General features: G+C 42.7%; 1 protein-coding gene and 1 long non-coding RNA gene across 6 annotated transcripts in view; one reads left to right on the top strand and one right to left on the bottom strand.

Annotated features, from left to right (window-relative positions):
- Nucleotides 1-26,224, bottom strand: part of aplp2 (amyloid beta (A4) precursor-like protein 2) — a 74,128-nt gene that overhangs the window by 32,621 nt on the left and 15,283 nt on the right. For all 5 annotated transcript variants that reach the window (XM_037774262.1, XM_037774261.1, XM_037774260.1 and 2 more), the window contains exons 2-3: nt 6,378-6,551; nt 3,412-3,541 (exon numbers count right to left, since the gene is read on the bottom strand). In XM_037774262.1, the coding sequence (XP_037630190.1) occupies nt 3,412-3,541; nt 6,378-6,551 (304 nt within the window). The remainder of the gene's footprint in view (nt 1-3,411; nt 3,542-6,377; nt 6,552-26,224) is intronic.
- Nucleotides 5,662-26,039, top strand: LOC119490816. The gene is made up of 3 exons (XR_005207484.1): nt 5,662-5,762; nt 9,080-9,081; nt 26,028-26,039. It is a non-coding gene; the product is annotated as an uncharacterized LOC119490816 (long non-coding RNA).

Raw genomic sequence — 26,224 nt, 5'->3', positions numbered from 1 at the left:
ACACTGTAGGACTTGCCTATAAGTCTCACCTTTAGCTAACCTTTCACATAGGTTCGATTTGTGATACCGTCACATAATCTTACATTGTGAAGGAATGTAGTTGCATTTTTGTCCACAGCACCGTGTTTCAGAGCTCAGGCTCATTTCAGAACATTACCAGAGGCAAAGGAGTGCATAGAGCCAGAGGTGTGGTTCTCTGAAACAAGCCTGAGTTTGTACCCACTATCAACTTATTCGCAATCATAAGACTCAGCCCCACTGATGATATCAGGAGGTGTCATTGTGTGCCCCGCACCTTGGTTAAATCAACAGGCTTAGTCAACAGGAAAGGCACAGTATGTGTCATGTCTGTATATGTTAATAATTTAATTCTCAGCAAAATATTTTGTTCCTGAACAGTCTACGAGGTAGAAAGTAGCACTAAGATCAAGATCAGAGCAAAGAATAAGTCTCAATATGCCTGAAATAAATGTGATCTGATAGCTACCAACAGCAATAAAGCAATTCTACATATAAAGCAACGGAAATTACGTTTAAATTTGCCTTTTGAATGGTTCAAATTTCAAGGTTCAAGGTTCTTTATTTGTCAATTCCAGCAAAGAAGTCATTGGCAATGAAAATCTTCGGTCTTAGGTTCCTTCAACAATATGTATAGTATATATAAAAGGGGATATCACACATGTAAGAGTGAAAGCAAATTGGTAATCTAAGGAATGTAACAGTGTGTAAAACAGTACGTAAAGTAAGATAAAATAAGATCTATATAAATCTGTGTTATACCCAGAATTTTTTTTTTTTCAGCGAGAAGCTGCTGCATTCTGTGCACATTTTCCTCCCACAATTGAATCATTGTGTAAGAAATAGACTGCCATGCACTCTAACCAACACCCCAGTCACATCTGCAACTGTCCATTCCAGACATAATAATAATAAAATAATCCTCTGCTGGTTGACAAAGACATCATGCAGCAGGGATTAGAGTGCCAGCCATGGAACAAAAATCACATTCATTTGCAGAGCCATTGTTTGGGGACAGGAAACACAGAGGGATTGTGACTTAGCCTGCGCGTGGAGAGACGGGATACGACGTAACCCGTCTCTCTCTTTTTACACTGAGCTCCCTCTTTTCCTTTGCGCTTGCATTATTCATATAAACCTATTAACTCGACACGGGCGCTGGTCTGGCCCTTTTAATCACACCCTTCCAGCTATAGCCCACCTCCCTTTGGTCTGTTTCATTTCTTTTTGATTCTACTATAATTAATGTGCACTGATGAATATAAGGCAGAACCTGTGATGTCCATTTTTCTGGGACACTATACGCGAGCATCACAAATAATGAATAATTCAAAAGCACTCTTCGTTGCACTTAATATGATCGAAAGGCCTGACAAATACTGGGCTGGGAAGGTGAGTCGCGGTGAGGTGGCAGAGGCATGCCGAGGCTCGTAGCATATGATCAGAGCCCTCCAATTAAGCCCCTAACATGCTCCATTACATAATTAAGCAGAAACCCTCTGAATAGCCTCCTTCTCGCCAACACCTTATGTTTATCTCTCCTTCTCCATCTGTCTTCTCTGTCCAGACTCCTCATTTGCAACCCAGCGGAGCAGCAGAGAAGGGCCTTTGTAATTTGATGAGGCATGAGTGCGCAGACCTTTAACAATGATGACAAAAACTGTGCAAGAACAAGCAATGAAGCTATTTAATTATTCCAGGAGAGGTAATGTGATTGTTTTAATTAAACGGTGCTGTTGCTGAATCACAATGATGGTCTCGGGGTTGTTGATGGACGCAACAGTGAAGACAGAAGGACAGAGGCTGTCAGGTGTGACAGAGGGAAACAGCTTCAGGATGTCAGATGAGAGCAAACTGGAGGAATTCTGGAGACTGATTCTGCATGTGAACCCCTCTCATCTGTATTCCTGCCTCGGCTTCAGAGTAGCCACTCCAGTTGTGGTGTTTGCTGTCCCATGAATTTCCCAAAAGCCTCCTCTCTGCGTTTGCCAAAAATGCTCTTGAATGGTAGCCCATTTCACAGTCCAGTGCAACTGCTAATGGCTTTTTCATCCCGGGAAAGCGGCACAGCTCAATCAGCAAGAGGCTTTTGGAAAGAGGAAGGGTGCCGGGAAGTGTTTGCAGTACAGAGGAAGATGTTTTTTTTTTCCTTCCTGACATAGCTGGACAAGTACAGAGAGGAGTCTTGTTCCAGAACTGTATTTCTTTTGTTATTGCAATCCTCAGAGGCAGCAGGAGTGTTGCGTAGGTTTTGTGAGTTAGGGAACACAGAGACAATGCAGCCCGCAAAAGTCTGAGGCTCTATGTGACATTTAATAAGCCAGGTTATAGCCATGTTGCCACTGCTGATTACAGTGATGCTGCAGGAGACAAAGGAGGGAGAGAGGTGCGTATGACGGCACAGGCGGATGGAGAAATGGGGAGTAATAAAGCAGGCCCCCTCTTGCTGACCCTGTGCGTCTGTGTGAGTTTATGGCCACTGTCTGAGGGGGGGAAATAAGATTGTGCTTTATTGCTCAACAAGCCTCCCCAGCAATAATAGCATCTCCCCCTTTAGCCATCCATTCTGAGAGACATTTAGCTCCCACCCAGCCTGGATCTGCTCAATCTGCAGCTCAAGGCCAGGATTAGTCAACTGAATCACACTCCAATATTGCTCTATGCCACCTCTGCCTATAACTAAAATGCATCATAATCTCTTCTTTCTCTACATTGAATGAAGGTCCAACACAGAAGAGGGGGGGACAATGGAGAACACCTGATGTGAAGGGCCATTTGCAGCCCTCTAAGTGGTTTCCTCAACCCTTGAACCAGTGTTGCCAGATCTCACAGGAGAAACAAGCAACCAGGTCTATAGAAACAAGCCTAAAACAGGCAACCCCCCCCCAAAAAAGCCCAAAACAAACAACCTTACCTTCCTACACAATATGAGAGAGAGGCGCCACTTGATCACCTCATATATATGTATGAATTTATTTTGGATTGAATGCATTGCATTGCATTTTTGCATCCATTTTTAGCTTGTAACTTTACATTTTTCTTCTCAACTAAAGTTAAAGAAGATGAACATTTTATTTAATTTTTGCATTTCATTTCTGCTAAGACCGTGAATCCAATAACAGTAAGCCTCATTTGAAGAGAACGGTGCTGCATTTCTTTTGTTTTTCAGTGCTAGCCTGTTAAACCAGATCGGCATGATGTGCTCATATATCACACTTACAAAAACGGCAAACTGCCTTTGAATTGGAATTGTGTACAAAAGCAAATAAGTAACTACACTTTAGAAACAAGCCCCAAAAAATGCAACCTGCGACTACCAATATTTGTAAGCGACCTTTCAGGAAAACAAGCCCAAAGTCTCTGCCTTGAACTAGTTATTAATGCACAGCTTACCTAAGCATTTGTAAGGCACCACAATGTGAGCGTGCCCTTTGCACACCTTCTTCTCCTTCTTGCACCAGTTCTCAATGCGAATTGGCTGGTTGGCCTCCACCACATTTGTGATTTGGAGCTCGGGATACATCTGTGGGAAGAAGAAGAAGAAGCAGAGAGTGTATTACTAAATAAAAGAGAAGGTATTTTGTATGCGTGTGCGAGAGAGAAGGTGCGATAAGTGGAGCTTCAATTGGGATCCTTTAAACCACGCTTTATACTCTCTAGATGCCATCTGCTCAACCATGAAAGAGCACGCAATTCACGCTTTCCCAAAATGCCATCAAAATGTCATCAATAAATGCAACTGACGCTTGTGGGTGAAGGCTCTTTGAAAATCCACAGCCTTGCTTTTTTTCTTGGACAGCTGCATAATAAAGCACAATACCAGCAGCCTCTTGGGTTGGGAGATAGGCTACAGGAGTAGGGACAAGTAAATAAGAGCCAGGATATCCATGTCATGGAAAAAAAACATGTCCTTAACTGTAGAGACAGCTAGCAGCTAGAGGAAATGACAGCAGCAGGGTCTGCTAATTGAAATGGCACCCACTATACTGTAAATCATGTCTGTCTTTCAGAAACGGCTCGATAGCATTTCCAAATGACACATTACAGTGAAATGAAAACTGACTTTTTCCACCTTAGTAGCCAATTCCCCTCAATATAATCTGTCTGTTAACCCCTTAACAATCCGACGGCTGCTGATCCGTGTTTCAGAGGTTGTACCGTGGTTTTTAAGCTAGAGTGAAGATACTAGTATCACATAAAACCTAAGGAATATATTGTTACCAACCATGTCATGCTAGCTTGTTAGGAAGAATGCTAAATATCACTACAAAGTTACGTTAAATTTTGGTGAGGAAAAACTTTCATGGCCATTTTCAGAGTGGTCCCTTGACCTCTGACCTCAAGATATGTGAATGAAAATGGGTTCTATGGGTACCCACGAGTCTCCCCTTTACAGACATGCCCACTTTATGATAATCACATGCAGTTTTGTGCAAAAATCTTGCAGTTGTTTACATGCAGTACAAATGTGTAATTTTCGCCTATACTAAAATGGTGTATTTGAATATTTCTGCATACTGGGGTCCCTGAACTGTCTTGGAATTACATATATTGGATATGACTGGAAAGCTGAGACTCTTGTGGATCCAATTGTATTCATGTGTGATGATGTTAGTCCCCATAGGGGCCAATTCATATAGTGACCATCGTTTGAATTTTGTGTAAATGACCTGTTATGACCTCTAGGATAATCACAGCCTCATAAAACTTTACAGCCACAGACTAGAGGCCTAGAGGCATTCAGAGGATGGATGGCTTTCCTATAGGATTAGCTTGAGCTGCATTTCAAATCATCCATTTTCAGGTTCCCAGCTTTCAGATGATGTACACCACTTCTATGTGACATCTACTGTTGACTTTTTATCTCCCCCTGAACAGAGAAGAAGATTTGAGAACCACTGATTTAATCTGTAGCTTAATATTTTACCGTGAAGACATGAAAGTGGCTTCGATCTTCTTCTCATCTAACAAACAACACTTCCTGTGCGACGGCTCTGGTTTGAACTGACTATGTTAGCATGGTTAGCAGCACGTACACAGCAAGTCCAACTATAGCAAATGTCAAGATCAAATACTCAACTAGATGCCATAAAATTAGGACATTTAAATACAAAATGTTACATATTCAAAACAAAATCTTCTTTTTAATCTCACATCACCAAACCTCCCGTCATGTCAAGCTCATAGAGTAAAATTAAAGAATGATAATGGCACCTCTGTACATGGATGAGGACCCCCTTAAGTCATTTCATTGGTTGTACCTATAATGGCAACTCACTTTGTTTCTGCCCCTTCATAACTGACTTTGGTGCTTGAATTTCACCACTGTGAGACTGCGTTCCAATACCCATACTACCATACTATTTAGTATGCCACAAAAAGATTTAGTATGTCCCAATAAATAGTATGTCAAATGCAGTATGCCAAAAATACCAGGATGTCCTACTACATCCGGTCGTATTTTGCAGTATGCAAGCCAGCATACTTCTCTGGCTATTCTGACCCACAATCCTCTAAGCAAGAGGGTCAAAGGTCAAGGCGCAGTCTTATGACAAAGTAGTAGTATGTCCCAGTTGTATGCATACTGCATGCAACAGTATGTACTTTGTAAGGGCAGCTGCAGTAAGTACTAAAAGTAAAGGCCCTGACACGCCAAGCCGACAGTCGGTCGTCGAACAGTTTGGGGCCATCGGTGAGCGTCTGTCGGCCTAGTTTTTGCGGTGTGTCCTGCACCGTCGGCTCTAGTCGGAGTTTTTTGGACCGATTCAGCATGTTTAATCAGCGGTGGAACCCGTCGGTGAGAGAAATCACTCTGATTGGCTGTTCAGCTTAAACGAATCAGTGTACAAGAAGAGAACCGGACGTGAGGAAGAAAAATCAAGAGGAAAAACACAGAAGGGTCATTTTTCATCTTCATCTCATTTGACCATTCCAGAACACGGATATTTTCGCAACGACATGGCCATCTGGAATAAAGCTAAGTGGTGTGAAAATCGTCGGCAAACACCGCTTTGTGTCATGTACGCATCATAACAACAGCTTGTATATCCGCAGTACTCGTTCTTCTGGTTTCCTTTTTTCAATTACAGATACAGACTACTGCCGCCTGCTGGTGTGGAGAGTTATTTCATCTCACGCAGGTGCAGAACGTACGTGGTAGTTGGCCGTCGGCTGTGGTCTTTGCGGTGTGTCTGAGTGCATCGTTTTGGCCAGGACAATGGCGATGTGAGGCGACTCAACGGTCGGCCCTCCGTCGCCGCTAGTTCTCCTTGATGTCGGGTTGGTGTGTCTGGGCCCTTAAGTATGTGATTTGGAACACAGCCATCATATGGGGATGTGTCTGTGTCACAGTGACTCACCTCCTGGCAGTACTGCAGCACGCCCTCTTTGGTTCCGACGCAGCTCTTGGTTCCGGATGGGTCGGGTTCCCAGCGGCCGGTCTGAATGTTAACATGCATGTTGAGCTTTCCACAGAACATCGCCACCTGTGGCTCGGCCACGGCAAACCCTGTGCCTGCATTGGCTGCCAGCGCCTGTAGAAAGACGAAGAGAGAGAGAGAAAGAGAGAGAGAAATGGAGGTTAATGCAGTCAATGATTATAGAGCCCATAAAAGCTGGGGGACATTGTGGCTGACTTGACTTGAGAGACACCGTGTGCCCCACTCGCTTTTCTCATAAACTTCATTAGGAGCCTGAACACATAAGTTTCCGCTCCTGTACTGCAATGGATGACCGTGCTAGAAGTGATGGAGCTACATCAGAAGCGCCTGTCAACGCTTGGCTGCGACTTAACGCTGCGGTGCTGAGAGCAGAGGTGCTCAGACAGGAGATAAATTAAATGCACCTCGGGAGTGTTTGGCTAGGTTGATGGTTAAACGAGTAGGGGTTGGATTGGATTTGTGCACAAGGTTTTTTTGCTCCGGTGCCCGTTGAGTGACTGAGAGGCTGCACACACAGAGCTGGAGAGGAGAAAAAAAAAACTGCGGTCCGTCATGCCTCACAAAGCAGGACATTCCTAGTTGAGGGCAGAGCTTTGCTCATCCAGGCCTCCTGGGACCAAAGTCTTTCCACAAAGTCTTCGGATCATTTATTCTTCAAGGTAAACACTGATGGTTCCTCGTCCGCTATATGTGTGCTTTAAAGACACATGTGAACAGCATGATGTAATAAAGTAAGTGTTCTGAGATACTGCAGGATTTGTTAATCCTGTGATTTCCCATCAGATTTTCCCATCTATGTTTACCTCCCGACCCTCTGAACATGAGAGGAAATCTGCTATCTTTCCCCGGTGTTGTCCTTCCTGTCATCATTTACTGAACCCTGCACTTCCTTCAGCAAGCAGGAACACCCAGTGTGCCTGTCCTTCAATATACAACCACTCTCTATAGGAAAATGAGCACCAACTGTCCAAAACTACAGCGTAATCAGCTTCCACGCGACTGCCTTTCAGATGACACGGCGTGGTGCTAGCATCAGTCGACTCATCGGCTGCTCATTGAGACAATAAGTCACGGCCTGCTAACGCTCGCCTGATGCTGGGGGTGTCACAGCACGGGAAACTCTAATGAATCAGCGAGGCGATGCAGCTCTGCATGCCAAACTATCCTAAAACACACACCAGGGAGCCTCCAGACAGGAAGTGGAACGGAACTGATCCCCTCTTGATTGTCATAATGTCATCGGGCTGAGTAAACAGCCTTCAGCCCCAGAGAGAGATCAAGGGAACGAGCGAGGAGCGTTGGACTCAGATGTCTGACCGAGACGCCCGGCAGCAGAGGTGTCCTCTGCAGCGCGGCGCCAAGGAGAAAGCAGCTGAAGAGGGAGACTTGAGTAACAGTGTGTTAGACAAAGCTCTCCGTCTAATTCTGCGCAGGCTCCCGGCTGATAATAGGCGCAGAACAGAACAGAGCGAGGACAAAACAAGTGCTGTGTAATCAGCAGTTGGCTGTAGCGTGTGATGAGCCGCAGAGCCAGCCAGAGCTGAGTCTGCACGCACGTAAACCGAATACAGCTCCAGCAGCCACATGCAGCCGCAGAAAGGACACTGGTGCCCACGCAGACACATATAACACACAAAAACAAGTAAACACGCACTGGACTGTCTTGATTTGGTCCTAGAGGCATAGCAGCCAGAGATTCAACCTAATTTCCCCTCCTTCCTCCATCTTTGTGCTCCACTCCTCCCTCTCTGCACCACCACAGGCTTGTTTGCTCTCCTCCCTCTCATTCCTTTGTGAGATTGGCTCGGGGTGTATGAGAAGCAGAGAGAGGTGGGGAGGAAATGAGGGACGCAGAGAGGCACGTTAGGGAGGAAGACAAGGGAGGTAGTGACAGCCTGACCACAACTAGACTCTGCGGCTGTGGAAAAACAAGTGTTGGGGCCTTCTCTACGCCCCCTTGACTCCACTAAAGAGAGAAAGTCTCAGTGGGTTTTGAATTCTTCAAGTGCAACAATCGCAGTGGAGGCAGAGTGGAGGCGGTTTATACCAGTGGCTTAAATGTGCAGTCACATGCCTGTTTAGTACTTAAGAAAAGAGCTGCTCTGGGTCAGAATTGCACAAAGAAAAGCACCAGGGGGGGCAGCAGAGAGCACAAGAAGTGACACAAGCAGACGCAGAGGGCTTGAGGGGGAACAGCGGGGGCGGAATTTGTCTCGTCTGTGGTTCCTGTCTCATCATCAGCGATACCTGAACCAGAGGGATGGCTGGCCTCGGGAAAACAGACCAGACAGTCACTTCTGCTGACAGTGACATCCTTAAACTCAGACTCACACCAGCGCAGGAGAGATAATCAACTTTGTTCTTCAGACACGTTGAAGAGTTCTGGCCTAATCTCGAAAACTGACAGTTTTTTCCTGGGTCGTGACTCAGTCTCGGACAGCCGTGACTGGGAAATTTATTTCAAGACCAGTCGAGGACACGACTGAGGTGTCATCGTCACAATTTTTTTTACATCATTCCAGACCGATTTGTTCCGTCGGCCACTAGTGAAGGCCGGTGAAATGGAATCAGAAGAAGAAAAATGAGAAGAAGCATAAGTTACTCTTAGACTCAGAAGGGAGCTGTGGATGGATACAGACTGCATGCCACAGTGAGCTGTGGACCAGAGTTTTGCTCTTGTTTTTCTTTTCGTTGTTTATTCGATGGAACTGAACTCCTCCTTAAAGGTCACATGGAATAACTTTGACAGTAATTTGCTTCCGCGGTTTGTGGTGTTTCCACATGAAAAAGAGGTTCAGGGCAGGACTTGATGCCAAGAATGACTTCATTTTAAAGTTCAAAAGTGGAGAGACAAAGATGTAAAAATGGACACCGATGGTAGCCCTGGACGATCACCTGTCTTCTAGTTTAGCCCGGTCGCACGAACAGACGTGTGAATGACACGATAATGCGCAAGGCAGAAGCGTGCAATAAGAACGCTGCTCTTACTTCCGTGTGAATATGCTATGCTCAGAGGTAGTGATGTAGAGTAAAAAGTACGAAGGACTAGGAGGATGGGTCCAACAAACACAGGACTTGCATGCGTTTTATAGTGGGCTGTTTTCCGTACTTATGTTACGTTGTTTCCATATCTATTTTACTTAGTTTACGTACTTATTTTAAGGCCATCCATGATGTTTTTACTAAATCTAAGCGAGTGGTTTTGTTGCCCCCTGCTGGTACTTCACCTTCATAAAAGAGTGTAATATTCACGCCTCGGCGAGGCAAAACATGAGACACTGACACGTTATCCTCTGGTGGAAATGCGGGTCTATTACACGCTTTGGCGTGATATCGGGTTGAGTTTAGTTGGTTGATCTAATTCTAGTGCAGAAAGCTGCTGATGATATTGATGATTCCGGTGCAAACCAACACCCAGATACACACCTTACGTGACTGTGCTAATCATGCTTGGAGGTTTTACATGACGGGAAGAGAAGGGTTGGCTGGATTGCCCTACAATCTGTAATTACATCTTACTAACTGGGATCAGAAACATGAGTCATCAACAACATTTTGGCAGTTTACGGGAAGAGAAAAGGGTCGAATGTGGATGTAAAAATGTATCTTTTGAGATTTATTCAACAAATAATGTTTGTTTTCAGAGACATAGGGTAATAACAAGGTATTTCCATTTATTTATTTCCTCTTACGAGACCTTTCTATCATGTATTAGTCGCTATCATGTTGAACTGTAAAATATCTAAAGCTTTAGCAGATCAATTTAGCATTGACTGTTCTGCTTTCTCTTGATTTACAGACTGTGGTTTTGGTCTTGGAATACAGCACAGATATACACCAACACACATTTGCTGGGAAAAATATGCCGCCACACCTAACACGAGCAAGTCATCGAGCATCCATCTCTCATTACTGACTCACCATGAGATGTTATATCATGTGTAAGTGTGAACACCTGCCGCTATGTGGAGGTTTAGCAAGTCAGAGGGAGAGACAAAGGAGGGAGAGAGGGAGTGGAAGTTGGGAAAAGGGAGAGGCAGTATGAACGAGGAAAGCACTGACAAATAGGGTAAATAGACAACGGCAGCAGGGAACGCGCACTGATTGGCTTACGTCCCGGCTTGACATATTATTCTCAAATGAATGCAGACTGTAATGCAATAAAGAACGGCGTGAGGCGGCGTGAACGCAGGAGAGACAGGCCTGCCACCACAGACGCTTGTCAAAAGCTGTGTGGGCTGACTGAGGATCATTTAGCTCGTTTTCACTCTTTACTGCAAACACACACCGGTCTGTCGCTGCTTCCCCAGTCTGCCTCCAGCACACAAACATGTTTTATTAGCCTGCTCTGTGTTCCGAGCCAAGTTTCACATAAAACAAGCTGAGACACGACAGGGCTGGTCATGAAACAAAAAAACCTAGACGCATGGGACATCGCATGCACACACACAAACTAACACTCCTTTTTATCCTCATCACAGATAAATATACCGTATGAGTCTGGATCTCTAATGAGACACACACACACACACACACACACACTAGAGGTAAATCTGTCTTCATCTTCAGTGGAAAGCATTACCCGGCAACACTTAAATTAGAAGAGCAATGTTATTATGAGTACACCGTCCAGCATTTTGTGATGCATATATATACAGTATATTAGGGCTGTCAATCGATTCAAATATTTAATAGCGATTAATCGCAAATTAATCACACACATTTTATCTGTTCAAAATATACCTTAAAGGGAGATATGTCAAGTATTTAATACTCTTATCAACATGGGAGTGGGAAAATATGCTTGCTTTAGGCAAATGTATGTATATATTTATTATTGGAAACCAATTATCAACACAAAACAATGACAGATATTGTCCAGAAACCCTCACAGGTACTGCATTTAGCATACAAACATATGCTCAAATCATAACATGGCAAACTGCAGCCCAACAGACAACAACAGCTGTCAGTGTGTCAGTGTGCTGACTTGACTATGACTTGCCCCAAACTGCATGTGATTATCATAAAGTGGGCATGTCTGTAAAGGGGAGACTCGTGGGTACCAGAGAACCCATTTTCATTCACATATCATGAGGTCAGAGGTCAAGGGACCCCTTTGAAAATGGCCATGACAGTTTCTCCTCGCCAAAATTTAGCGTAAGTTTGGAGCATTATTTAGTCTCCTTGCTGACAAGCTAGTATGACAGGGTTGTACCAATGGATTCCTTAGGGTTTCTAGTTTCATATGATACTAGTGTCTTCACTCTAGCTTTTAAATTGAGCCCACTACAACTAAAAATCGCAATTATGTTAATGCGTTAAAGAAATTAGTTGACTAACTTTGACAGCCCTAATATACAGTATATGTATAAATACATATATACATATATATTTGTCATGTTGCAATACAACCTCCACAGCGCCACAGCGTCACACCTATCATAAAAGTAATTTGAAAAATATACGTGAGAGGAAGGTTTCCTTTTGTTGCAGGATTATTTCCGAGTGACTTTCATTTCTTGCTGTGGGTGATTGACAGTCAGCAGAGTGTAAATGAACGCATTCATATGAGAATGCTAAACGTCGGCGCAATGAAATAACAATAAATCAGAGAAACTCTGACAAAACCAAATGAAGGCTTTACGTTTACTGTGATAGATTATTTAGCTCAGGCAATTTTCGAGTCTGTGGAAGCGGCTTTTTTATGAGAATAAAAGGCAGAAAAATGGTCTCTTGTAAAAGATCCGAACGGGAGGAAATGAAGCCTGGTATCTTCAACAATGCCAATTGTATGCAGACACCAGCAGAGATAATAGAAACGGACTACTGGCTCCAACTCCACAAAATATTCCCTAATGAGTTTTTAGAGAAATCCTCCTGGGCCGGTACGGGTCAGTTATGACCTACCGCACGGCATCTGGGCAAGCTCCAATGAGGCTAATCCAATCTGTGTGTTTGTGTGTGTATAAGCATGTGATTGTGTGTGTGTGTGTGGTCTCAGGTCAATCACTCAGGGCAGCATGATCAGCAGTGTGTGAGCTAAGGACACACTACAAGAGGACAGTGGGAAAGGGGAAATAAATAAATGAGCACCATGATGTTCAAAGCACCGGTGGTTTGAGCCCTTGTGATGATCCTCCAACACAAACACAGAGACTTTTGAAATAGCCAAAACAAACTGCACACTAAATTCCTCTGTGACAGTCTAATGAACAAGTTAGGTGGTCGCGTCTGGCTGACATTTCTGACAAACATAACGTCTGGTAAATTGCCCGCGTTGCATACAAAAGCAGCTCCACTGTCAACTCGTCTGAGCGGTGGCAGCTAGTCTAATTTTGGCAGAGGTATGGTGAAGCCATTCTCACAGTCTGGCCCTCATAAAAGCAGCTCCAGAATGAGGCACCGGTCAGGACACGTGGGTTCCCAGAATGCTTAGTGTCCATGTGACTCTGCAGAGAAATGCCTGGCATCGTTAATCCACCTAATCCGTCCCTGTGGTGCCTTAACAAGATAGGCAGTGGTGAGAACGCCACACACACATGTACTGCTGTATATGATCTATATGTAGCAATATATAGGGACACACAATTAACATTGATTCCTTTTTCTTATTGCTTTCAATAAAAGTGTCGGCGTGTATGAAGGAGCAGTGTTCACTGCAATTACTATGTTGTGCTAATATGTGGAGGGGAGCAATTACAGCATTTTTTATTCCTTTATTAGCTTCTTTATTAGCGTTTATATAAAAGCTTTTAGAATTGCATGCTCTCGTTTATTGTGTCTTGTGTTGTGTAACATTTGAATTTCCCTGTAGGATAGTTTCATCAAAGTTAACAACTTTTCATGTGTTAACGCAAATCCGTTTTAACGTCACTAATTTCTTTAACACATTAACACAATTGATCTTTCGGAGGTTGTAGCGGGCTCAGTTTTTAAAGCTAGAGGGAAGATACCGGTATCATATGAAACTAGAAAAATCGAAGAAATCCATCGGTACCAGCCATGTCATAGTGGCTTGTCGCAAAGGAGTTTAAATAGCGCTCCAAAGTTACGCTAAATTTTGGCGAGGAAAAACTGCAATGGCCTTTTTTAAAGGGGTCCCTTGACCTCTGACCTCAAGATATGTGAATGAAAATGGGTTCTATGGGTACCCACGAGTCTCCCCTTTACAGACATGCCCACTTTATGATAATCACATGCAGTTTGGGGCAAGTCATAGTCAAGTCAGCACACTGACACACTGACAGCTGTTGTTGTCTGTTGGGCTGCAGTTTGCCATGTTATGATTTGAGCATATTTTTTATGCTAAATGCAGTACCTGTGAGGGTTTCTGGACAATATTTGTGACAATCATTGTTTTGTGTTGTTAATTGATTTCCAATAATAAATATGAACATACATTTGCATAAAGCAAGCATATTTGAGTTTTAAATACTTGACAAATCTCCCTTTAAGGTACATTTTGAACAGGTAAAAAATGGGCGATAAATTTGAGATGAATCGCGATTCAATATTTCAATGGATTGACAGCCCTAATACATTGTAAAGCCTTATAAAACAAACAAACAAAAAAAACACAATACTGTATGTATGCAGAGGTTTGATCAGTGAATACTTTGCTGGGTGCTAAGATTTCTGGTTGTCTAAAGACATGAAAACACACCCATAATACTTATTGATGTTTTGATGGGAGGATGGTGAGAAGGAGACATTTCCATTTGCTTTAATAGCATCATTACTGCGAGTATGCACTACAGCAGTACAGAAGGACTTGGTGCAGCCTGCAGCTAACGTTTCATCCAATGTGAAGGAAATTGTGGACTTCGGTGTTTATTGTGTCTCACGTTTAAGAATTCAGAGGGCAGCTCAACTCAAGCTGCATTGATTTGCAACGTCAGTTGCGACATGAAAGCCGCCATGCTGCTGTCGCTGCAAAGAAATGAGCTGTTTCCCCACCACTGGGATCCATGCTGCTATTTTCCAAACACAGCATTGCATTTGGTTCACTTTGTGACAATTGTGGCGCAGACTAGAATCACTAAAACAGAAGGGATTTGAAATACTGATGAGCGTTCAAGCTCTCGTCAAGTTTGGCTTATTCATAAGCTTAAGGAATACCTCGCCCACAAAATTACCATTTGTATATCAATGACTCACCCCGAGTTACCTTGAGTTATTGAAGAAAACTTTGTTTTTCTCGAATTCCTCCACAACGATCAAAAAACGTAAAAGAAGTAAATGGCTGCCGTTTAAACGTGGCCCCCATTTACTTCACCATATCAAGACTCTCTGTTTTTTGATTCTCCGTTCACTGTGGAGGAATGTGAGAAAAACAGTTTTCTTCAAGAATTCAAGGTAACACAGGGTGAGTAACTGATATACAAATGGACATTTTGTGGGTGAAGTATTCCTTTAATGTGAGTAAGACAATCTGGATAAGATGTTTACATGAACTGACTGTTCTGAGCTAGTTGAGAATCACAAAACAAAGACACAATGTGACGTGCACTCTATGTATGTTTATAGGGACGACAGCTGGTACTTGGATAAGTGTCATGGTCCTAGTGTAGTTTGTTTCCTGTTTGATTTTGATAGTCACTCTCCTCAAACAACAATCCAAAACTCAAAGATAATATGAAAAGTGGTTAATCCTCTCACTTGAGAAGCTGTATCCGGATAATGTTTGACATTTTTCCAGTAGTTTTGCTTGGAAATTCACTGAAAGATCGATTGGTTATAAAAAAATAGTTGCTGATTATTTTTGCAGGTCGATCAACTAAATCCTTTCAGCAGTTAAGAGACTTTATAACAAGACCAGGAAACACTATGTGTATAGTAACCAAAATGTCAGACGATATCTACTCTGATGTTAATACAGTATATTACCCAGTATATTTGTCTGGTCATGCTGAATCTATATGATCTATATAAATAATCCCACTGTTAATATTTTAAAAATGTGACTTTTATATTTATGTGCAGGCTATAATAGATGTATCAGTGATGGAGGTCAACAAAACTCCTAAGATACTTAATCCCTCTTTATCTATCTATCAGTCAATATCCACACACAGACACGCCAAATGAGGTGGTGTGACATTGGCGTGACTCCTCCCAGAGGTGAAGCCCAAACTGACACCATCACTACACAAACAGCTCACAGTGACAGATAACAGATGAGAGTGGGGGGAGGACATTCAGCGACAGAGGGACAGTGACATTTTCCTACTGGCCAAACACCTCCTCCACCTCCCACCCTGGAAAGGGCAGACAGTAAAAACAGAATAATAAAAGGGAAAAAGGTGTCATATTCTTAGACTCTGAATCAAAAGGGCAACCCCTCACTGCAATGCAAATGAGCTCCTCTGTCTCAGTGAAATGGCCTTTTGTCTCCACCATGTGAAGTGTCCCAAGACTACTGTGTAATTGCCCTGTATGAGTCACCGCTCCCACAGTTTGGGGGGAACAGTGGAGTCCAGTCAGTGCCTCTTTCCCTCCAAAGAAAACAACTTAAATCTGTGAAATTTACAGTATACCACGTAAACTGTTTGTGGGATTCCTCTTCTTCTTTAAAGAGAGACACTTTCCACTTCTTTGAAAATCAGTATCTTCTCTTAAAAGTGAACAGTGCAAAAAAATTATTTTTGTAAATAATCTTTCCATATCAGACATTTTCACACAGTGTCAAGATGTAAATTGTGCGAAAACAATTTACTGATCGTGTTCAAGTAGAACATGAGATGATGACAGGCGACAGGGAGATGCTCCACAGAAAGCCGAACATAATGTTTCTGTTCACTAGCGGTCACCTCTGTTTGGCTCATTAACCTCCCATCATTCACGACCAGACGGGACCGGACAGGAGAGGAAAGTCTGCCGTTCCCTCTGCCCCGAACTGTCACAGGGGAGCAGGAAAACACTGTCACCACACACACCCGACGCCCACCGTGGAAGACAATGGCACGGCCGTGACGCACCGGTACCAGCCCCGGTTCAGACGGGTAAGCCTAATCCTTTCCGCTCAACCTGTGCTTGATTGAACATGCCTTTGTTAATGAGACTGAGTGGAGCGGTTCCAAAAGTGCGTAACACCGCAGATGCCATTGATGCGGCCGTGTCCTATATTTCCTTTCATGTCTCAAGCCACAAAAATTATTCAGAGGGGAGAAGGAGTTGATGGAGCTAGGAGAGTTCAAAGGGATGAAGGATCTGAGGGAGACTCAATAAGGAAATTTCGACATCACTGAGTCCTGATATCTGAGGACTGCTATTAGATTAGCATGCTGCCTTCGCAGTAACTCATTTTGAGTTTGGTATTATTTGATTTCAACTGTACTGCCAAGTGCAACCACACGTTTATCTGACTAGATCTTGTTGTCTGCATTCCTGAACAGGTCCCCCTTTTAAACTGAAGGGGACCTAATGAGTTGAATGTGCTACTGGTGGTTTGGGTTACTGCCACAACTACGGCTACTACTTTTAACAATATAAATGTGTTAACACAAATTTGTTTTAACGCCACTAATTTCTTTAAGGCATTAACGCAAATGATATTTCGGAGGTTGTAGTGGTCTCAGTTTTAAAGCTAGCGTGAAGATACTGGCATTATATGAAACTAGAAAACCGAAGGAATCCATACTAGCTTGTCGGGAAGGAGGATAAATAATGGTGCAAATTTATGCAAAATTTTGACGAGGAAAAACTGTGCCGTTTTCAAAGGGTTCCCTTGACCTCTGACCTCAAGATATGCAAATAAAATGGGTCCTATGGGTACCCACGAGTCTCCCCTTTACAGACATGCCCACTTTATGATAATCACATGCAGTTTGGGGCAAGTCATAGTCAAGTCAGCACACTGATACACTGACAGCTGTTGTTGCCTGTTGGGCTGCAGTTTGCCATGTTATGATTTGAGCATATTTTTTATGCTAAATGCAGTACCTGTGAGGGTTTCTGGACAATATTTGTCATTGTTTTGTGTTGTTAATTGATTTCCTATACATACACTTGCATAAAGCAGCATATTTGCCCATGTTGATAAGAATATGAAATACTTGACAAATCTCCTTTTAAGGTACATTTTGAACAGATAAAATGTGTGTGATTAATTTGCGATTAATCACGATTAACTATGGACAATCATGCGATTAATCACGATTAAATATTTTAATCAATTGACAGCCCTACTAATATTACAATGTATCCTCATACAATGACATATGATATCTTATTCAATTCCTCATTTTTTTGTGCATTTTCTTAAGAATGTCCAGCAACACGTGTCAATTTACGCTCGTTACATACATACAACGTTTTCAGAATAAATTTCTGTTTTCACAGGAAACAACTTGGTTAGGTTTAGGCAACGAAACTACTTGGTTAGGTTTAGGAAAAGATTATGGAAATGGTGTTTCTTAAGTAGCTTATGGAAGTTACGTGACAAATACAAACGCCTGTCTCCTGGGCGAAAGTCTGGTGTTTTTTGACCCACCTATCCTTCCTGCATCTACGCCACGTTTGTCGTTCTTTATACTTCCTGGTTCACAATTACATGGATTACATATTAATTGAATTTGTTGGATATATACGAATTACAATGCATTACTTTTCATAGGTATAACTACATACAGCTATTATTATCATTGTAAACTATTGAAATAAAATAATACATTGGGGTTACAACTCTAATGTTTAAATACACACTACAAATCCAAATGTTTCCCAAAAGTTAAATCCCTTCTCCCATGATTCTCTTTGATTTCTATCTCAAAGAGGATGTTGGTATTTGTGTCTGCCTTTGCCATTTTTGGTGTTTTTATTGTTTTCGAGAGCAAGAAGAAGCATAAAAGTCATGAACAGTCTTTGTTAGTTGACCTTGTTTTAACTATTTGTTCTTGGTAAATGGAAATGTTGGTTGTGTATTAACTGCAAAGCAAAACTGCTTCCTGTTTAGTGGTAATTATTTACTGGTGTTAATATTCTACATGTTCCACCTTGAAACAAACCTGACTAACAGTTTCACTGGCAAACTATGATTGAGCTGCAACTTGATCTCCCTGAGCGTCGCCCTAAACGTCGGCATGCCCAGTGAGGGGAGGTGAACCGGAGCGAGACGTGTTGGTAATTAAGCTCCAGCTAGGAGATGCGTAGCGGCTCGCTGGTTGCAGGGTAACAGTTGTGGTGATTGAGTGGCGTAGGTCTGCCTGTGTGTCAGGGGGAGATAACATGGCCTCTCTCTAGCTTACAGCGAGCAGACGAGAATGACAACTTGTTCAAATGGCCCGTCACTATGGAAACCTTCTACAAAAGCATCCCAGCTATTCACACAGAGGAACATTGAGGCTGCAGAAGAAAGAGAGGCAGAGGGAAACAGAGAGAGAGAGAGAGAGAGAGAGAGAGAGAGAGAGAGAGAGGAGGGCAAAAGAGAGAAACAGATTGAAGAAGTGGAGCAGAGAAGAACGAGGGGAGGAGGGAGAAGAAAGCAGGGAGATAGATAATCAGAAGCTCACAGCGACAGAGCGAGAAGACAGAAAGGAGAAAGAAGAAGAGGGGGGGATTCAAGAAAGAGAAAAAAAATAATGGAGAAAGAGGGAATGAGGCCACAGTTGTGAGAGACTGGCATATGAGACAGCGATGGAGGCGTAGTGACGAAGGCTGTGTGAATGGCACACAGAACGACACCCACAATAACAGCTGCTCTGCCCTGCTTAGTGCATTCGGCAACACCGTGTCCTTGTGTGCAAACATGAAAATGACCCTCAGCTCCATAGGTTGCACATATCTCCCCTGACACGCACACACATATATAGCACACATACAGTACACAAAGCGGTGTCTGTCCTCGGATGAACAAAAAAGCTGTGCCCATTGCCATGGCAGTGTGCATCGGTGTGTTCAGCAATGTCGCTCCCCATGACGAGCAGACACTGCACCAACTGCCGCTTGTTTCTTCTAAAATATTTACGAGACAGTAAATCACAGCTTGACTTCTGAGAGGAATCATGATCAGGGAAAAAAAAGAAACACACCAGTGGCTTTCAGGTGAAACACAGCAGAGTCTGGGTGACAGCCAGTGTGTGCATCCAAGTTCACAGTGAGTGGAGAGACAGCTTCTGTAATTGTATTTGGGCATGTTTAGAGGTCATGTATTGTGGGAAGTAGGGGTGTAATGAAAGGTGCCGTTCCATGCACTTACAACACATCTTCCAAAATGTTAAGTGACGAGTCTTTCTCAGCTTTTAAATTAATTATTAACATTTCTTTTAACTGTTTTAACCGATAGCGTTAATTGGTTAAAATGCTTAATGTCAGTTAACGGTTAAACGGTTAGTTATTAACATCCCTAAAACAAAGTCAATGAGACAACATGGACAAAGAAGAATACTCATTCACTTGAGTCAAAATGTTATGACTTTAACAAAAATGTAGTTATCGTGAATTGTATGAGTCCATGGCAGGAGCAGAACTGAAACAGTCTGGAAGAAAATAAGTGAAACTGGAGTTCCTGGTAACTTCCGTACGGTCGGTCGGGGCATTCTGACTTTTCGCAATCTTGGAACGCAAGGGCAGGGACCATGTTTCTGGAGTTCAGGTGTAGCCTGCGGATATCTGCGATAAAATGTCCTTTTCCGTAGAGTTAGCAACTTGAGACGCGAGACTGGAGTTGGAGTTTAGAGACGACGTGTATACGACCTGATTGTTTCACTAGTAGCCCGTTTACAAGCTAATTTTAAACCAATAAAAAGCTGAATCATCGTCAGACGATAGCTTGTGGGTTCCCAGATTGCATTTTGGCCAATGCGTTCCACCTATTTTGCTCTGCACATGGAAACCAGAACGCTTCCGATGCCAAAATCTAGTCCCGTTGCCTACAGATTCTACATGTGAATGATTCCTATAAATGGTTATAGGGATTAGACTTTTTGTGGCCAGAAGCAACTGACTGCAAAACCATTTGAGGAGTCAAAGTGAGACGAAATTTGAATTCCCAATGTATCTGAATGCAGCCTGCTTTTGGCAGGGAGTGCTTCACACTGACTTGTCCACAACCCATGTTTAGGAGCCAGTTGTTAAGATTTACTTGGTATTTTGTTCCATTTTTCAGCTCCACAATACACACTGCCGTATCGTGCATCGACTTGTTGTTACAATTCTAGTTGGAAGGTGAGGTATGAGGGTTTAAAAAATTATTAAGTGTAGACATGAGAGGGTGGCACAAGGTAAAGAGCTCTTATGTCAGTTTCAGGCGTCTGAAGCATATGATAACAAAAACAAAAAACAAAAGTAGGTGTTCATTTGATTCATGTTTGCTCTCAAAAGCCGGATTAAGTCCCACTTGTTCAGAGCAAGAATTGCAGAACAACTTGTATGTAAGAATTTACTTTGAAATAAATTTCACACTATACCAAATTCACACGAAGCTTCCAGAGAGAGTAGCACTGTCAAACAGCAGGGGCCCTGTTAGCGGGTCTTCACAGTCACTCAGTCAAAGCTGGAAAATTCATCTCTTCAAGAAGAACCTCTCACTGCTCGATCATATCCTCTCTCTCTAATCTGTCCTCCCTGCTTGCTATAAACTGCTCTCATAATAAAGTGAAGCCTTCGACATCTCTCCTTATCTCATATTTTTTTTTTCATTCCCTAACACGAGTCTTTGTAAGGATCATTGTATCATCACAAGGATACTGTAGGGGCAGCGTCACTCCTCTCACCCCTGCACTCTTTACTGTAGGCTGCTTCTAATCGTTGTGATCTCGTTCATTTTAAGTGGCTGTGGATAAGAGTGTCAACTAAAAGCCTGCCATGTAAATGTAAATGTAGTGGAGTGGAGAGATACTAGGCCAAGAGAAGAGGAAAACACTGTTAATTAGAGCAAAGCACTTTTTTTTTTTTTATTCGTCCTGTGGCACACTGCCTTCTCGCTGGGGAGAAGGTGTGTCTGGGCTATTTATAAACTCCAGTTGGTGGGCCAGTGGGGTCTTGTCTTCCAGGCCTGCCCCTCGCTAGTAGAGCTCATTCAAAGAGAGAAATAAACCCTCGAAAACATGAGGATAACACCACCTTTTTTTTTTGTTAAGTGGTATCATCCTAATTAGAACCATACTTCATCTAAGAGGCTTTTTAAATGAGAGCTCAGAGGGGATTTTAGGGCAAAATAGATCTCAAGGTAATATACTCCATTCTATTTAATGAAAAATTCTGTCAGAAGACTGATTAAAAAAGGTAATAACCTGCTCGTGTGGCATTCATTTATTTTAAGTGTCAAATTAGAGATTCAAAGTGATTCTGATGTGTAACGATATGCTGTCACAGCGGGTCCACTCTGCGAGTATCATGGTTTTATAGTGGGTAGTGCAAGAGCCTGGTAAACTCAATGTAGGTATTTCATGCAACTAGTGTTTTGACCAAGAAACATCAGCAATATATTAAAGGGGACATATCATGCTCATTTTCAGGTTCATACTTGTATTTAAGGTTTCTACTAGAAGATGTTTACATGCTTTAAGGTTCAAAAAACACATTCTTTTTCCCATACTGTCTGTCTGAATATACCTGTATTGACGCTCTGTCTGAAACGCTCCATTTTAACGCCTGTCTCTTTAAGACCCCCTTCTGAAAAAGCCCAGTCTGCTCTGATTGGCTTTCGAGAAACATATGGTGCGCCTTTGCAAAGGTAGTTCTCAAGCTGTGGGCGGTTTATTCTAATGAGCCTGCATGTGACATAGGAAGGGGAGCCACATTTGAATGGCTTGAGGAATCACATGATTTGTGATGTAAACAACCCACAAAAAACTGACTAGGTTGTCTTATTTCACAGTTTAGGGTTGGTAGGCATTCCAGATACCCAAATGTATGTGCACAAGTACTGAAAAAGTGAGTTTTTCATGATATATCCCCTTTAATACCATGTATTTTTTGTATGTTGTAATTTTACTAGTGCTGTCAATCGATTAAAATATTTAATCACATTAATCGCATGATTGTTCATACTTAATCGCGATAAATTGCAAATCAATCGCATATTTTATATCGGTTCAAAATTTACCTTAAAGGGAGATTTGTCAACTATTTAATACTCTTATTAGGCAACAGGCAGCAACAGCTGTCAGTGTGTCAGTGTGCTGACTTGACTATGACTTGCCCAAAACTGCATGCGATTATCATAAAGTGGGCAAGACTGTAAATTTTCATTCACATATCTTGAGGTCAGAGGTCAGAGGACCCCTTTGAAAATGGCCATGCCAGTTTTTCTATGCCAAAATTTGGAGCATTATTTAGACTCCTTCGCGACACGCTAGTATGACATAGTTGGTATCAATGGACTTCTTCATACAATACCAGTATCTTCACTCTAACTTTAAAACTGAGCCTGGTACAACCTTAAAATTGTAAGTTGCGTTAATGCGTTAAAGAAATTAGTGGCGTTAAAACGAATTTGACAGCCCTAAATTTTAAATTATTTTGATAAGTTTAAAAAATGCAACACATCAGCTGTTCTGCAGCCATTGTTTGGGGATATTTACTGATGTAGTCATGTGTGTAGGACACCCCTGTCACACATGGTGTTGACAGCCATTTCTTTTCACCTGCCACTGATGATCTTTAGGAGGCGCTAACACCAAACATAGCCTGTTAAAACAAAGCAAGAGGCTGCGTTGATGAGGGTCTGTTGCCTCAGGTGCCCTTGAGACATGAAATATGATCCTAGAAGTCCAGTTTAAAGCTGAAGTAGGTGAGATTGGAGCAAATATTAAGTTAATTTCAAAGTTATTTTTATAAAACGGTCGCTATATCGTGACAGTAGTACATGAAACGGGTAACCTGAAAAAATCATGTGCCTCTGTGTCCTCCGGTGCTCCTAACGGCATCTGCAATATTTCACAGACTGGAGGAAAACAAGCAGTCAGAGCTGATCTGGGATCTGCTGTCTATGAGAGCCGGCTGTCAATCACTCGCGAACTCCGACCAAACGGTCAAACTAGGCAGCGCTGATCAAATATCAATCAATATTATGTTATGTTAATGCCTATTTCTCTCCTCAAAGTTTTCAGAATCATCTTGAAGGAACACCAAGTACCGGTCACATGACCGGAGCACAGCCAATAGGAACACTCTCTCTCTCTCTCTGAAATGACCTGTGATTGGTCAAAGTCTCCCGTCACGAGCTAGATTTTTTAAATCCTGAAAACAGAGCCATGATGAGGTGCAGAAGTCTAGTTTTCTCTCAGAACACTTGAATTACAATATGCTGAAAGGTTATTATGGAATTTTTGCCCAATGATGCCAAACATATACTGCTATCTTTCGGTGTAACAATCACAAGGTAAACGGAAAAAATATGGCGTTCAAGTTACAACAGATGAATGTGCGCTTGCACGTATTTCATTGGCCATCGTAGCTCCTTGCTGAGTGACTCTGTGTTGCAGTCCTGCAAAAGTTGAGACTGGTTCAACTTTTTTTTGTTGTCGGAGCCCTCTGCGTTGGAAAGAGTTACAAGAGTTGGAAGTGAAGTGCCAAGGAGCCCTCACCTGTTTCCCACCTGTGAACACAATCAATTGCATTTATTGAAAGGCATAACCAGGGCAGAGGTGCCGCTACTGGGACGGAGCTCAGCAGCTTCGCTGATGACTGAGAAAAGTTCAAGTGTGTTGACTTGCTCACAAACCACACATCCGTCTCCTTGGTCACTGAGCTCTAATAGAAAGAAAGGAATTGACTTCAGGCGTCTTGTTTTGCTTCCACTGTGAATTCACAGTTAGATTAATTAGATTATTCTTTGTTGGAGACATCTTATAAAACTGTTATGTTCCTGGGAATTTCATAAGTTGGGTTTTACTGCATGACTGTTTTTACGGAGAAACAAACCAAAGAACCCGTTGACTCATGCAAAGTGCAGCTCAGATAGTTATAATGTAGGTCCAAGTGACCAAAGGGCATCCAGTCATGGGAAAAAAGAACGTCAGTTGCAACAGATAGCTAAGCCACTCTCTGTCATCACAGGGCAAAGGTCCCCACTTCGCCTCATTTCAATCCCTTTCCCCCTCCCTCACTTCACACAGTGTTACCCTCTGACACATTTCCTCAGACACCCAGCGTTGTCAATACTGTGTGTGGTTTCGCTGCCTTTGTCTCAGCCGTTATCTGCGGCGCGACATACAGACAGACAGACAAACAGAGATGCTGTTCAGATGCCTGCTGCATCTTGTGTTCCATTACTCTTTTATTCTGAGGGCAGGGGCTGCCAGTGATGCGAGGAGAGCGGTTCAGAGCAGAGCAGGAGGGGACCGAAGAGCCATTCCCCCTATGGCCCCATCTTGACACAGATTTCAGGCTGCACGCATCTCCCTGGAATATTACTCCTCCTCGCCATCCACCTCTCCAGCACCATCAAACACAGCTTTGAGGGTCATCCACAGCCGTCATAATATTGCATTTGCTTTTCCCTGCCTACCTGGTTAGATTACGTAGATACAGAGCAGATTGGTTTCTAGCTGGCTGGGGAGCAGGAGGCAGAGAGGACTGAGGGGGTGAAGGGGGAGGAGGTAGCGAGGAAGCAAATTTCTTTCGATTCTGCTCGGGGTGTAGTATTTGCAGTGTATGCTGCCGAATTTTGGGAATAGACATGTCAAGTGATAGCGAGGGCTTGACTTCAGCTTCCTCGTTAGTCCAATCACTGTCGAGTCCGGTTGGGAAAGAAGCAAAATAATGCAGGAATAAAGATGGGCTGAAGGGGAGAGGCAGGGCAGGCCAGTGCGACTATTACCCAATAAAACATGGACTCTGAAATCGGCTATCTCAATAATTATCCATCATGAAATATGTATCTGCCTCTCCACTGTGTTGGCTTGTCACAACAGTGGTAAAAAGAGAAACAAAAACAGCGCAAGGCTTTATAAATTGTTAATAGCTTCTTCATTGCTGCAGTTCGGACTGAGGGGTTTATTCTAGGGGTAATTGAATTGGAGCCGATATCGCCAAATGTCTGATAAAACAAGCCCAAAAATCAGAGTCTTAAAGCAGCAATAAAAAAGGCAAGATTGGAGCAAATATGATTAAAAAGTTATTGTTATAAAACTGTCACTATATCCTGGCAGTAGTGCATGAGACAGGTAATCTGAAAAAGAATCCGGTTCCTCTGTTTCCTCCAGTTTCCTCCTAATGGCATCTGCAAGATTTCACAGACCGGAGGAAAACAACCAATCAGAGCTGAGCTGGAGCCTTGCCGTCTCTGAGCAGCTGTCAATCACTTGCGAATTCCAATCAACCGGTCAAACTAGGCAGCGCTGATCAAATATGAATCAATATTCTGTTACTGTAATGCCTATTTCTTGCGTAAAATGTTTTCAGAAACATCTTTGTAGAGCACTGTTTAGCTGTAAAATGAGAAAGTCTGCTCCAGCGGGTGGGCGGTGCTTGGTATTTCATGAACTGATCTCAACATACTTTACAAACTCTCTCATTTTACAGCTAAACAGTACACTGCAAGATGTTTCTGAAAACATTTGAGGAGAGAAATAGGCATTACAGTAACAGAATATTGATCATATTTGATGGGGTAATTGACAGCTGCCTCCGTTGAATGAACAGCCAATAGGAATGCTCTCTCTCAATGAAATGACCTGTGATTGGCCAAAGTCTCCCGTCACGTGCTACATATTCTAAAGCCTGAAAACAGAGCCATGAGGAGGTGCAGCAGTCTAGTTTTCTCTCAGAACACTTGAATTACAATATGCTGAAAGGTTATGATGGAATTTTTGCCCAAT

The sequence above is a fragment of the Sebastes umbrosus genome, chromosome 7 (assembly GCF_015220745.1).
Source record: "Sebastes umbrosus isolate fSebUmb1 chromosome 7, fSebUmb1.pri, whole genome shotgun sequence".
Lineage (NCBI taxonomy): Eukaryota > Metazoa > Chordata > Actinopteri > Perciformes > Sebastidae > Sebastes > Sebastes umbrosus.
This window is presented reverse-complemented; position numbering and strand designations above follow the sequence as displayed.